Source organism: Leptosomus discolor, chromosome 1 (assembly GCF_034619465.1).
Source record: "Leptosomus discolor isolate bLepDis1 chromosome 1, bLepDis1.hap2, whole genome shotgun sequence".
Classification (NCBI taxonomy): domain Eukaryota; kingdom Metazoa; phylum Chordata; class Aves; order Leptosomiformes; family Leptosomidae; genus Leptosomus; species Leptosomus discolor.
Window position 1 is genome coordinate 208,390,404 of NC_141391.1, and position 15,825 is coordinate 208,406,228.

The following is a 15,825-nucleotide window of genomic DNA, read 5'->3' on the forward strand; positions in this document are numbered from 1 at the left end:
TGATCCCAAAGGTCTCTAATGGTAAACAGTAATTTTGTCATTCATTTTCACTACATTGCTATGTAAAGCCCTTGAGACTAACATGAAAAGAAAGCATTTCTTGTCTATACAAATGTCCTGTGTAACTTTTAAAGTTTCTGTCTCTTATCAGCGTACGCACAATTTATTTTAACAATGCCATTAAAAAAAAAAAAAAAAAAAAAAAAAAAAGACAGTCTAGCCCTTAACAGAAAATAAGAGAGCTGGATATATTTTGTTTAATTAAGCAAAATTCATAGGAACAAATTACCGAAGAGAAAAGCTGAAGGTGTAGTGACTTCTACCTGTTTCCTGTAGAAGCAGGGCTGATTTCAGGCTTAATAGAGTCGTGAATCTGTCAGCCAAATACCAAGTAACTGTACATACGGTCACATTGCTAGATAATATACAGTTAAGTGATACTATTTGGACTCAAATTTAGCATATGTGAACTAAAAAAAGCTATTGAGAGCTGCATCTTGTGTTTCTGTGCTCAAAGATTTTTATACATCTTTGTTTTTCTTATTAGGAATGACAGTAAAAACATTTTTCTTTTGGGATTGTCAAATCCAGTTAAAGATTGACTTCTTGCCACTGGGAAATAAAACTCATTTTAATGTTCAACGAAGATTAAAAAATGGAACCCCACAACCTGAGCTCACATTCTGCTCCTAGATTCTGAAGATGAAATTAAAATACTAGATTTGTGTCTATTTTCCTTTTATCTACTAATAAGCTGTAGACAAATACCATTGGGCTTTATTTTAGAAAATGATGAATACTTAGAAATGTCACAGTTCTAAGGAATGAATTTTTTCTTCATTCAGTCTTTTTTAGGAAGATTTTATCAAGCTCATGTGACTAATAATTCAGGAGGAAAAGCAAAAACTTATGTCCCAGAGGAAAACACGGAACAACTACTGCAGACACTGAATGAGCAGTGACCATCAACTAATATTTTTCAAACAGTCAATCTATAAAATTTTCAAGCCAGAAACACTAAGTTGATCATGAAAAATTACTTTTTCCTATAGAGGAATATAAATGCAATTGCTAAATGAAGGTGCATGCTGCCAAAGTTGAGGGGGAAAAATCCTGGCAAAACCTTTTTCTGTGAAGTCATTAACTGGATAAAATGTTTGAAAATTAAGTAATTTTATAGGATCATTTCACTAATAGTAGCTTGATGATTCCTACAAGGACTCTGTCCCAAAAAGCTTTTTCCAACCAAGAACTGAGAAATTCTACTCCAACTCTTAAAATCTTGGGAAAAGTTATGTTATATCCAGAATCTGAATTTCAGTTGCACTAGTAACATCTCTTTCTGGATTGAGGTCAGTCTGAAAACTTAAACCAAGCATTCTCAAGCCTACGAAAGTTGTAATTTTAAAACATAACCCAAGCCCACCTCTACATGCTTTCATCAAAGGCTGAGACTAGCAACTCTCCTGTGTGACAGCAATAAATTCATGAGGTTGAGGCAGAGGTTTGATTGGTTATTAACAATTCAGTGCTTAACAAAGCAGAATAAAAGTATGTGCTGTGAGAAATTCTGCCCAGTTAGCTGCTATTCTACTGCGTAACTCAAGTCTGCAGAGGAAACTACATAAGAAGATGACTGGCAAGTGAAAGGGCTATACATAGTGCATAGTATATTAAAGGAAAAGCCTTACATTCTTGGGATGGGAAATAGATTATTCTCTCCTGTGGCACTGCTGCTGCCTTCGCTATCCATGCTGTATCCACTGCCAAAACTACTGGCTGATGAGCCAGTGGAGACAGAGCTTTCTGCAGGTCGGTGATTAGTAGACCTTGCTGTACAGAGTGGGAACAGTGGGTTACCAAAAACCTTGTAAGACATCAGTACCATCCACATTAAAAAAAAAAAGTATTTTATCAAAATCACATGCTAGAAACACTTCCACTTTTTTACTTTACATTCCAGTATTGTGTTATCATCTTTTGCAGATGTTTATTTTCACACAGAATAAGGTGTTCTGAACCAAATAGTATACCACCATATCCTTTCTCCAGTCATATTAATAGTTCGAGTCAACAGCCTGAAGGAAAAAAAGAGTGGGTTAGGTTGATTGACACTGCTTTTCTGATTAAAGCTACAGAAAACCAGTTATTCATATGAAAAATTTCATATGATAATCTTGAAAAAGTGAAAGTCCCAGTGTGCCTTCCTCATATTCCTCATGAAACATTCTTTGCATTTGGTGATTTTGAGAAGGAAAGGAAGCTGAAAGAAAATAGAAGTGTAACATCTATAGTCACAAAGACTGTATGAAGACCTCCACCCCTCTTCAGACACAAAACAGTTACTGCATTATATTTCTCAACTGCTCCTACCCATCCGGATCTCTCTTACTACACGCCTAGAATTTTTATGCACATATTGTGATTGGAGATGCCCTGATCTTGCTTAAGACCATTTGATGTAGAAAATGTACACCAGCATGTTATTTTTACTTTAGATGACTTATTTTGTGTTTCGGATATTGTACTAAATGAACAAATCTTTTGGTATTCAGCCTTTAGCAAGTTGAGAAATATAAACAAAAAATAACACAGTGACATTACACATAATAATTAATACAGGAACAGTAGAGTAGTTATTTTCATATTGAACAACACAATTGTCTGGGAATATTAATACAGATTTTTGGAATTTTTTATTAAATGTCCTCAACTACATCTATTGTTGTCATGTTTCATATATTCCAACTGACTGAGCATATATACTGAGGATAAAAAATACTTTTTTGTGTTATTTTTCTGTGAAGACTTAATGAAGTTTTATGTTATTTTGGTGAACTGTAAAACTCTAATGCAAATAGTTAAAAGAGATTTTTCTGTAAACAAGAAATTAGTCAAATATCTAAATGGAAATTACTTCAAATAAGAGCCAGAGCCCCAACTGTGTTTTGCCTTAAACTGGCAACCAATATGGTTTATGTCTGACTGAATCAACAATGTTTTTGGTGAAGACTGCTGCATGCTACCTGGTGTGGGACCAGGAAGCTGAGTGTGACTCCTCAAAGATAATGCAAAACCAGATTAATAACTGAACCAAGAAGAGAGGACTGAAGCAATTCACATATCAATCCTTGGGCCAAGCTGCGAGTTAAGACAGTACTTTTACTCTGCTAAGTTATTCTTCACTGCTAAACCTAGCTGTCATATAACTTGTTTTTTTAAAGCTCCTTGTCGCCTCTTAGACTCCTTTTAGCCATAGAAGGAATCTGTCAGTCTAAATTAGTTTCAGACTAAAATATTTTTTAGCTCTATTTCATGAGTTTATTAATTGACCACAGGCTGTCTTCTTGGATGTTAATGCAAATTAATAAACTGTAAAATCATAGTTTTATTAACAGATACTCTCAACATCTCATCTGGAGAAAAAGCCACCCATGTTTTTTCCAGCAGAGACAGAGAATGCACGGCAGCGTGCCCTGCGCAGGCAGCTGTGAGCAGTGGCTGCTCTATCAGTTTGTGGTACCGAGAGTGAGTTCCTACAACTACAGTGACGTCAGCAAACTGCTCTTGGGAAATAGTGGGCAAGAGCGAGATTTTAGAGAAGAAAGGTCAAGCTCTCCTTTGCAGTGCGCGATTGCCAGCTGTCGGGTATTCAACAGCCTGAATTGGGGCTATATCATGCCTGTCCCAAACTAACCCATAACCCCAGTTCTCATAGTGTGTGTGTGACCTATATGACTTCTGAAGTTTGTTGTTGGGGATTCTGAGGGCTTCTTTAGGTTGGGTTGCGTTTTTTTGCCATGGCATGACAAATGCCATATAGGTGAGGACAATCAGGAAAGCCACACATCTGCAAAACCCAAAGAAGTCAAGACAGTATTGTTCCAGTACCAAAAACTGTCTTTCCTTCCCTTAGGCATGAATTTGCTTAGTGTAGCATACATCTCCACCATAACACATGTGGCTGAAAGGGTGGTTCATATCTACGCTCTTATTTTTATTGACTTTTCTGTAAAAGCTGGTGCCTGAAGTAATTTCTTATATCTTTACTGGTGGATTTCTAAAACCAGTGAGAAACTAGAATTTAGTTCAAGCCAGAAAAGCTTGAATTAAGCCTTTATAAATGGTTTAGAAGTTTTGCTACATCTATTTATAACCAAAACATAGTTGTTTCTTTTGAAACAGCTGTATCCTGATGATACATTCATTATGCTGTATTTTTAGTTTCTCTACTTTTTTCACTAATGTACATGTTTTTCTATATTGATTTTTTTTTCCCCCATAAGATCTCTTGGTGAATGGTTATAATGGATCCAAGTTTAGATTCATGACTGGATTTTGAAAATTCTAAAGTTCAATTTTATTTCTTTCTTTTTCCTGTCTGCTCTATGAAAGTAATGAACTACAGCATCAGTTTGTGACAAGAGATGAAATCCACAAATAGATACACAGCTGGTTTTGTGATAAATTAAGAATGTAGATAGAGAAAACTCCTCCATAACTCATGAGACACCCACATTTTCTATCTATCTATATTTTTACAGATAAATCTAGACCTCTCAGCTTCTGCTGCTGGTTATATAGGAAACTTCCAAGTTCTGAGATGTGGTGATGCCCGCTGCCAGGCAATATTTTGTCTGTTAGATAATTGTGGTTAGATTTGTACTTTAAGTTGAAAGTTAGAACTTGTTCCCTGGTCTCATGTGCAAAGGACTAGTTTGTATATTCATTTGCAGTCTTGCCCTTTTCCTTTGAACAAACACAAACGTTGCCTTAGGAACTTTAACAAGAAAGTCCGAGTTCACTGTGGTACTCCTCTAGTCTTACTAGCCTATGGAAGGTCTGTGAAGCCCTGTAAGTGTCAGAACAATTGCCACCTTGCTTGGCCAGTTGCATTCCTATCCACATAAAGGACAAGTAACTAAAGTGAGATTAAGGCATGTTCACTTCTGAGTTACAGAGTTTCTCCTTAGAGCTGCCTACACTACAAAATGATTTTGTTCTCAGGTTTTGACACCAGAGTTCTGGCAGGAGGTGTTTTGGTGTGTAGAGAGTTGAACAGTTTCATACAGATTCACTCTGGTCCAAAGACTGGATATTCTCTTCTGGTATCACAGAGATGCCTGTCACTACAAGGTGTAGTCTTGTTTTATTTAAATCTACAACATTCATCTGAATAGGAACTTGGGCAAAGGCAATTGCCATGGTTTGAATATTGAGTATCCAGAGTACAGAAAAGCTTTGTTTCATTGCTTCCCTGCCCTTTGTTCTTTCAAATTATTACCTGGTTCTTAGAAAAAAGAAAAAAAAAAAAAAAAAAAGAACGAACAAAAAAAACCCACAACCAAACCAAAACCAACTTTTAGAAACTCTTAGAAACCTTAGAAAACTTTTAAAATACTTCTTATGGGCAAGATCTTGCTGTCAATTACATATGATGCTGAAATCTTTCCATCTGCAAAGAGAAGATTCTTTAGACCTCAGCAGATGGAAGAGACTAAACTTAACTGAAGATCATTATCGAGCATCATTATTTGGCCTCTTTCTAGGAAACAGGAGATACCCCTTCCCCCTCCAGCTCCTTCTCCATGAACTTTTTATGCAGTTTATCAGGTGCTTGATACTTTTTAAGGATTGTACCATCAATGATGTCTAGGCTGTCCAGCCATTGAACTACGAAGAACAGAAATAGGAAATTAAAGTTTAAAACTCTACTATGAGCTGCTTCCTCTGAAGTAGTGCACAGAATTTCCTATTATACAAAGTCATTGTTATAGTTTGAAGTCATTGTCATTTGCTAATCCTATTTTAACCTGTAGTTCCCTCAATGAGATAAAATGTTCTCTACTTGGAAGGTGTGTTGATAGATAGACATGTCATGTTTACTAACTAGCAATGTGGTGTTAATGCTGCCTCTGGGTGACACTGTTTTATTGTCTGTTGTGCAGGCTGGCATGAACAAAAGTTTCAGTTCAACCATTCTAGTGAATAATACATAAATGAGTTGGAAGAGTTCTCAACTGCTTGCAGGAATTCTTTCAGATTCTAAGAAAGTGGATCATAATGTTATCCCTGGTGTAGAATTGTGGTTTCCCAAGAGAAAAATGATAAATGTTAAACAGATACCTTTTGTACTCTGTGTTAGTCACAGAAAAGAAAAAAGGCTTTTCCTTTGACAGAATGATATTTGACCATGTATTCCCTTATGCCTTCTTGGAGAAGAATTGCCGAGTCAAGAAAATTGAGGCTAGCACTGACCTTACCTTTTAGCTTCATTTTTTTGTTTTTATTATTTTAAATTGCTATTATTATTAGCACACTATTAGTTGAATGCATCCATGGTAAATATATGGTTTTGCTCATGCTTTGGTGTATGGACCTAGTTAGAAAATCAGCTTTTATAATCAAGAAAAACATGTAAGTCATGCCTTAGTGTAAAGAAAATATTGTATTAAAATCAGAAATAAGAAAGGAAAAAATGCAAGCTGTATGATTTCACTTGATCTTTCAGAAAAGTCTTTTTTTACAACAGAGAAGATGCTTTTTGAAAACCTAACATAAGGGAGATAGATGATTCACAGAAGACCTATAGCCATGAACTGTCAAATCACTCAGCAGCAAAAGGGAAACAATCCAGCACTGTCAGCCACTCCAGTCATTCTTCTACAGTGAATGGACTTTTCTTTTAAAACATTTAAATTTGAAAAATGGAACCATGCTGTTTGTTGGTTCCTGTGGTTAAAAGAACAACAGACTCAAGCAGAACGTACTCCTGGGGATTAAACTGTAGATGCTCGAAGTACAACTGTCAAAACACATGGGGAAAGACAGTTCCATTTGTAAACTGAAAAGAAGGAAGGAAAAATGGTTTTGAGTATGCATTTAGGATTAAGGTTTGAGAATTTGCCTCTAAATGGTTGAAAAAATTTTTTTCTTTATAACTGGCAGTCTTGTGAGGAACCCCAGGTGACAAAAAGGGTTGATAGCATCGTGCGGAGTCTTCTCAAAGAGATGCAAGCCCATAGGAGCAGGTGAAATCACCCATCTGCTTTGGACAGTTATCTGCTGACCAACAGACTGGGCATGTCACACACAGTGTCTTCTGGCAGAAGCTTGTCTACTCTTCCCTCTCAGTCTCCTTGTGTTTCAAGTGCTCCAACCTCCAACTGCCCCCAAATGGCAGTTCACCTGGTTTTAGGAAGGGTTTGCTAGCACTAAAACCAAGTGCTGCTCAGGCTTGCTCCGTAAGGTTCTGCAGTGTAAAACCTTGTTGTTGGGACTGCTAGTTGCATCTTTGTGAACTGGCAACAGAATGGGGATAAATAACTAGTGATCAAAGGTATATACCTCAGGTCACTTCTAATAGTTTCTTTTCCTCACTCTTCCTCATACTGAACAGTTCTTTAAACTCTGGTCTCACCTATTTCAGCCACATTTGTGTATTAGACACGGCTTTGACCACACACTGAGCAGTGATATACTGTGAAATTTCAACACAACTTTTTACAGAACAATTTACCATTTGAAGTGAGTAATGGCAGAACAGCGCACATCTTAAACTGTGGTGATGGCATTTCTTTACCCAGCAAAGCAATTCTGATGAAATAATTTTCTTCCATGTACTCCGTAGGGCTAGGCTACCATCTAACAGACTTTTGAAAGAGGAGTTATCAAATGAAAAATCTGAGCAATTTCCTGAAATTACATGTCAGCTTAAAATGGTGGAAGAGTAAATAGCACAAATAGCCAAAGCAAAATGTGCCAGCTATTAGACTGAAACAAGACTCAAAAGACAGCCTCAGATTATTGCTATCTGCAAAGACAGTGGGGACAAACTGTTCTTGTTTTGACAGCAATTCTTGGAAATGGGTTATTTGTAGAGATATGAAGGCCCATTTAACTTGGAAATTAAGAGACTAGTGAAGCTAGGCATAGCATAAAACAGCTTTGGGCAGTAAATAATTTAAAATGTGAAGGAAAATTCCTAAATTATTATTGGAAATTAAAACATGACATTGCCTATTAAAAGTGTGAAAAGGATATAGACCTAAAGGGACCACAAATAAGCAGGCACTGAAATACACAATTATATCCAGTTCAAAAGATTTACAGAACCTAAGAATCAATTTCCTTTCATTCCACATTGTTGCTAATGTCAGTAAGTAGAACTTAGTAACAAGGAAAATTCCTGTTGATTTTAATTTCTTACAGCATAGTGGCTAGAAATTACACAGTGCTGGCACAGGCTTGTACCATGGATTTCACAGTCCTAGCAATATCTTGGTACATAAAGCACATCATATTTCTGTGTAGCTTTAACCTGTTACGCTGGCACTTGATTGTACTTGACATTTCATTATACTTTTGTCAAAGTTGTTGGACAAAAGGAGTTAAAAGCAGGTACGTTGCCTTTTGAATGGAAGTGTTTTAAATTGGAGGTCTTTGAGTGGTGTAAATTGACAGGCTTATGTGAGTACAGTTGTGAAAATGCTGATGCACAGACTGTCTACTGTAGATATTCTAGCGAACAGTATCAGCTCCTATAGTAGACCTCCCTCTGACCAGTAAAATCATTTGACACAACTAGTTGGAAAGCAGTTTCCTCTTAAGACATCACAGAAAATCTTTTGCGTCATGATGGAAAATTTATAATGTGAAAGTTGAAATGTTCTCTGTGAGACGGGAGAAATAAATAGGTTCTTGGTACATGCATTAGATTTGGAAATTTTCAGAAAATGTTATGGTTTCAAATTCTGAGAGGCTTGGGGTTGAAATAAACTATTCTGTTATTGAGTAAAAAAATTTGGCAAAAATAGACAGAAATTATTGGAGAAATATATTGTTTGAATTACCTTGAATAGTAATTTAACAGGTATGTTTGGACCTTTAACAGGAACACATGGTATTTTCTCTAGATCTTTAAGATTTACTAACTAATTCAGGTCAAGACTGTAGCAATGCTTTTCTGCTGGCAGGTTTTTTGCTTGTTTGGTTGTTTTTTTAATGTGTGCCAGACAGAAGAGGAGGTGCATATGGCATCCACCATCATATTCAAGCAACAGCGTATTGACTTGCAGCTTCTCTCTCATAAATGTCTGTTTGAAAAAATAGAAAAATGCATAGGACTACAATGATATTCAAGCTTAAAATCACCTACTGAGCTGTGAGTTATTTAAATATTAATTTACTGTTACCGAAGATCCTATGAAGAAGCAAAATAATTTTCTAGAAGTTTCCTCCTTTGGTCATAAAACAATTTCTTTTTTGTTGACCATTCAATATTCTGATGTAACAAAGGACTTGTTTTTTCATTGTACAATAATTGTACCTTTTGGGGCAAAACTTGGACCTCTTCCTCTGCAAATAAGGACAAGACCATTGAAGTTTACCCATTAAGCTACACCCTTGTAGAGACCACAGATCCCTAGAAAGCTGTGTACTTTAAAAAATGACCAGCTGTATAGATAAAGGCTGACTACATGGTGAACACTATCTTTTTTTTTGTGCTCTGAAATTTTTGTATCACTGGAAACTACACTTTCTATTCTAGTGAGGCAGAGCTGATGCACCTTTCTGCTTCACATGGATGCTGAAGGGAAAATTTGCTGTTCCTTGTCTTTCTTATTCACTTTATTGGAAGCTATTAAAATTAAAACATGTAGTTCTTTCTTTTAAAACTATAAACTGGTTTTGAAAAGGCCTTTTATATAAAATCAGTAAATAACTATATTGTAGATACACCTACTGCTTTATATGCATATATCTAGAGAACTGGTAATTATCATTATAATATCTCTAACTGTTCAAATATCTGAAGAACTCTAAAATAACTTATTATATTTTAAACATAACTGACCTACCAAGAAAATTCCATATAATGGAATGATCCTTCTGTGGGATAAATGACTAACTTAGTAGGAGGTGGACTGATTTACACAGTCTCTAAAACTGACTCATCTTGTGGATAAAATCTAATACACAGATTTATGTTGAAATTAATGTGCTTAAGTTTATGTGAATGTGTAATTGGCAATGATTCAGACTTTTCACAAAAACAAAATCAAATTAACTCAAACGTAGGCTCTGCTGTCTCCCTCTGGCTTGGATCCCTTGCCACTTCTGCCTTCAAAGGGCTGGTTCGGAAATGTTGTAGTTCCTTTCTGAGGGGTGTGATGGGAATGTGTATTATGCAATTGGTTTCTTTGCAGATCACACTCTTCTCTCTCACAGGCAACAAGAAAATTATCCTTCAGCATTTATTGAATATTGGATTTTACAAAGGTGCTGAACAAAGACCAATGTTTTCTGTTGTAGCTTCACCTTGATTTTAAAACAGATTTATTAAAATACATTTTTTACTGTTTAAAATGAATACAGAAACAGTTCAGTCAAATAAAGTGATGCAAGTCCTTTGCATTCACAAAATAGAATATGTATACCATGGGTGCTGATTTTGTTTATAATTTCCTTTTTACTTCTTATCGGATATACAAATGATAACAGACAAAATACATCCACTAGAAAAGGCCTTAGGAGTCAGAAGTAGAGAAAGACTTTTCTGGAGCATCCTAAGAATGACTGAGGGTTCTTCATTTGTTTTATTTTTTCAATTGCCAATTCAATTCAAGGAAAAAGAAAGCTATTGAGAGACTAGAGTAAAGGAGGAAACTCTTTCTCAGAGTTCTCTTAGGTAGAGAAGGACTGATGATCACTCACAGCATAGAATTTTTCCCATCACCTTTGTGGAAATCTTGCTAGGTTACTACCACCTTGTGTGTTTAGACTGATCAGAAACCAACCAGTTGTTCTAAAAGGTGCTGTTCTCTGATAAACTCACAGAGAAACAGTGTGGTAAAATAATAATAATAATAATAATGTTGTGGATTATCTGTAATTGCTTCCTTAATAAAGGGCTTTGAGATGTAGTGACAAAAAATTACTAACTTGCCAGCATGACTGTTGCAGTCCATAAAACCAGTTGCTAATGGTTTCCAGGTGCCAATAAAGTAGGCTGTAATGCGGGTGGGTACCACAACCATGCAGCATGCCTGTAGGAACAGACTTGCAAAGTGATGACGCCCTAATATTCATTTACATTTCATTACAATACTCTCAACTTTTAGAATTTTTGAACTGCAGGGGAAACCTTCATTCATCACCTCTCCCTCCTGCAAAGAACTCCATAAACTGAAAGCTGTTTTGAGCATCTTTGGTGCTTTTTCTATTCAAGGTCACAGTCTCTTCCTGTTTTACTTACATACTCCACAAAACTAATCTTGCTTTTTGTTCCTGCTGAAACACATGAGATCCATTAACCTCAAAATGGCAATTATTGGCCCACCTAAAATGAATAAATTAGAACAAACTAGTTTTGCTACCATAAGAAGTCAAAACTTCTCACAGATCTGAAACCAGACTTGTAAACTTCGTGTAGGTGACCATGTATTTGTCAGAAGTAAAAAGACAAAAGTACTGTGTCTCTTCATAGTAACTCTAATCTCGCTTATACATTAATGATATTCAGGTGGGCTCTTATTCCCATAACTCTCTATGATGCTTCTAATATTGCTGAGCCAAATGCATATCGATGCATACCCTTTTTGCAATTTTAAAAGTCAAAGCTTGCATAACAGTTCAGTGGCAAGTGTACCTGAAGCCAACCACCTAGATATTTCCTTATCATAAAAGTCTATGTGAACCTTGATTCAACCTTGTATCACAAGCCAAAGGTTTTAGCATTGCTTGTCTATGCCAAAAGGCATCACAGGACTACAAGTCTTCATGATAAAACTCTACAGACATGACACCTCAAAAGATCATAAGAGTTATTTAGATTTCCATGGCATACATCCCAGGAATAGGATGGGCCTTTCAGTCATGATGCCTGAACTAGTACCGTGGTATCTTCTAGCCGCTGCCTGAACTGAGTGTCTGGAGTTGAGATGTAGAGTAAGACAATATGTGTGTGAGTGGACACACAAGTGTGTCAATAGATATATTTATGGAAGAGTTCTTAAGGCTCTCATAAGGAACAGTTTGTTATTTCTAAATCCAACGGTTAAAATTATTTGTTAAATTTGCCCTTGTTAATTAGTTGTTTTAACACCACACTAATTCTCTTACTGACTCATTGCCTTTAGCGTATATTGTTTGAAGTATTGTTCCCTCTTTCCCTCCTACAACCTTCTCGGACAGATGTGCAATGGTGTTGACAGAAAAACTTTCAATGAATCATGAGAACTTTGGAAGGGATTACAGCACAAGAGATGATCTGGGAGTCCAGTCTCTAAGTTAATTGGGATAATCCCTCGGATTCCATGGAAATAAACAAAATGCTCCAGAAGTCAAAAGAACAGTGCCAATTTGAACCATTTGAGATTCTGGCTCTTTATTTGTGAAGAGGGGAGAAATTGATGATATGTGGTATTTAGGTCTGATGCACAGGTGCCTACATGTGGAAAATAATTTTTTAAGAGGCTGATATGAACGTTATTGTGTGATTGAGCTACACATGGATCAAAACTCCTTTCCTTTCCACTGGTGGTTTGAAAAATTACCTATGCTAAAGACTTTTGACATAACAATTATGTTGGGAGAGGAAAAATAAATTGTTGATGTCCCAGTTAGAATTCGAGAAACAAAAATGTGCAATTAGGTTTTTATCACAGTACAAGAAATGTTCAATCATGTTTAAGCAGACCAGCTTGGATGCATGCTTTTTATTAGGCAACATCATAAGCAAAGCTATATCTTTTTCAACAGAAGTCTAAGTCCTCCAGTGGAATGGAAGTGCACACATTTGTTGTTTTGTAATGTTTCTTAGCACAGTCTTTCATTATGGATTTATGCACTGATGTGGAAAAATCAAGCAGAGTTCTTGATTCATGTTAACATTTACAGCACTTAATGGAGGGGTAAAGTAAATAAATATCGCGATGAATTAGTAGGCATGGCAAGAAGGATTTGGAATGTGGTTGACTTCTTAACCATGTCTTTCTGCTCACCTCCTTCAGGCTTCACTGGTCCATCAGACATCACTTTCCTGAGGGCTAGTTGACTTTGGTCTTTGTTGTCATTGGCTGGTGGAGGCAGATTGTCAGACTGAGTTCTCTGAATAGGGAGGACTCCTGCTATGCTGTGTCTGTGCTGCTTCCTGGCATGATTAGACTGACCGCTTTTATGTGCTGCTGTGGCAGTGTGGGTGAAATGGAAACCCAGAGTATGTATCCTCAGATGGAACCAGCTTAAATGTTATTCATGCAAACAGAAGTGGTTTTTTTCTGTATTTAAGTAAGTAGTGTTTTCAAACACCAAAGAGACACCACATGCACAGCATTAAAGAGTATTAAAACTGGCTGTTTCTTTATTAATGATGGTGAAGACAAGGGAAATAATTTTCCCCCAGTGTTTGCATTATACCATGGTAAGTTTATGGCATATCAACAAATCCTGAAGACAAACACAATGATTCCACAGTCAGAGAATTTTAATTTGCCATCAACTAAACCCTCAAATAGAAATCAGATGCTGATCTGAAGTATACTCTGGACTGCAATCCTTTTGATTGGAAATTTTTTAATTTATTAGTCTGTTTATAGTTGTCAGATGAATCCTGTCTTGACCTCTAATCAATCCATGGCACAAAAATTCCTAAAAAAATTGAACTGACTGTCATCTGACTTAGCTCTTAATTCCCTTTGACTTTGCTAACTTGATAACACTGTTGAAATTTGAAGTTGCTATTGTCTTTGTGTGTTTAATGATTTTGCTTTTAATGTGTTTAACATTTTTGTCTATTGCTGTTCTGCTCATCACTAACATGATTTTGTCTGAGATATTAAGAAGGTTGCCCTATATTTCCTTTCAAAAAAACCCTATATATTTACAGTCATGTTTCAAAAATAGAAATCTCAGCCATGCAGTTAAAAAACATTTTTCTTTAACTTTAAATCTTCTTTTGTGTATATAGTACTGTCCTTCCTGATTACTACTTATAGATACATCTTGTTAACGTGCTCTCAGTACTTGTGTGCAACTTGAGGAGCTGGCAGCCGCATCTCTGCAGTTTTTGATTATTTCATTAGCAGTCATTTAGTGACATCAAAACACCACCACACAACAGAATTCTTTGTGAGTCATGCACAACCATGGAACATCATGGACCATGAGTGAAGGGACTGATGGAGAAACAGCCAGTTTCACTGCAGTATATATAAATGAAAATAAATATATAAATAAAAGACTTCTAAATACAAGAGTATATTGTAATTAAATGTATTCACACACAGGCACACAAAGAAAGACATTGAACAGAGTGAGCACAGTGTGCCAAGAACAGAAAAAAAAAATAGCCAAAAAGGGAAGAACAGCAGGGAAAAAGGCAACAGATGAACATTAAGCTGCCATGCTGAGGAATTTATTTGCGTCTTTTACTTGGTTGAAGGCGAAGCTGTTGGACAGCTGCTTCAGCAGCGGCGATGGCTGCCCCAGCGTCTTCAAGGTGAGTTTGAGTGACGCTGGTTTTGCTTTGGCTGCGAGATGGACCATGAGAGCGTAGATGTCCTTCAGAGGAAGATTTGGAGCTCCCTGGACTGCTGTGGGATTTCTCAATGGTGGGAACCTGCATGTCTACCAAGAAAATGAAGAAGCACAACTGCTACATTTATTAAAAACAAACAGACAATTTAATTTTCTTTTTCTTGACTGGCCTTTCTAGCTGAATTTCAGAACAAGGAATAAAGATTAAGCTGTGCAATGCTATTTAAAGTCTCAGGATATATTGTGATTAGGAAACACTTATGAAGCACCATTTTCTACTTCCCCACTGTTCCCTGGCCCAGGGAATAATTAATTTACTATTGGGTTTCTGTCACCTGTGAATTATGCCTCCTGTGCTGGGTTACACTGGTGGAAAGATGGGGTAGCCTAAAAATTAATGTGTTTTCCACTTTCTACTTCTCTAGTATGTACCACTTTCTACTTCTCTAGTATGCAGACACTAACTAGCATCACTTACACCAGTACCAAATACTTTGCCAATGCAAGCAGTTTTATTCTGATGAATGTCCTGGTCAAAACCATAGCCTAACTTAAAATAGCTTCTACACTAACCTTTAGTTTAGATCTAGCTCTTATATAGATACCGATCCCTAGCAAAACATTATACAGAGAAATAGAGTAGAGATGAAGCACAGTCTTATCACTCTGAGGCTTTCATCTGGATGCTATTTGGGATGGCTTTTGCTTTGGTATGACATATACTGTGTTTTAAGTGAGCAACTGGCCACCAGCTACTTAGTATAAAGAAAAAAAAGTAGAAATCAATTTCTTGGAACAGCAGACGCTGAGATGCATTCTGCTTTTGTAAAGACTAGTATAATTCTACTATATCAGCTCCACTGATTTCCAATACAAGTGAGATATGCTACAGCCCATTATCATTGTCTGGAAACGCATATGCATTATTATAGCATAATTGTTATTCTATAAAATATTAATGTGACATTTCCAGAAGATAAAATGCCATAGAATATTTAAGGAACACGAAAAATAGAAAGCTAAATATGTATTGAATTTGGCCAAGGCTACCAGAAAAATTAAAAGGGCACAGAATCTATAGTAGTTGAGCAAAGCACTTAGAGCCTGTAAGCTGCTGTTTTAAGGACACAGTAAACTGGCTGGCACTGATCGAGCCAAATTAAGCCTTGGCTGCAATGAATTAATCACAGACATAAATACGTTTTTAATAAAAGTGTATACAAACTTCATAGCACTAACTTTATTTTTCTATTAGAACTTACACATAGCAAAGGTTTTCCTATCATC

The 15,825-nt window shown here is 36.3% G+C and overlaps 1 protein-coding gene across 2 annotated transcripts in view; it reads right to left on the bottom strand.

Moving 5' to 3' along the window:
* The window catches only part of PCLO (piccolo presynaptic cytomatrix protein), a 382,319-nt gene that overhangs the window by 45,069 nt on the left and 321,425 nt on the right, over window positions 1–15,825 (bottom strand). For both annotated transcript variants that reach the window (XM_086474501.1, XM_086474492.1), the window contains exons 20-22: window positions 14,434–14,628; window positions 13,005–13,187; window positions 1,692–1,833 (exon numbers count right to left, since the gene is read on the bottom strand). In XM_086474501.1, the coding sequence (XP_086330627.1) occupies window positions 1,692–1,833; window positions 13,005–13,187; window positions 14,434–14,628 (520 nt within the window). The remainder of the gene's footprint in view (window positions 1–1,691; window positions 1,834–13,004; window positions 13,188–14,433; window positions 14,629–15,825) is intronic.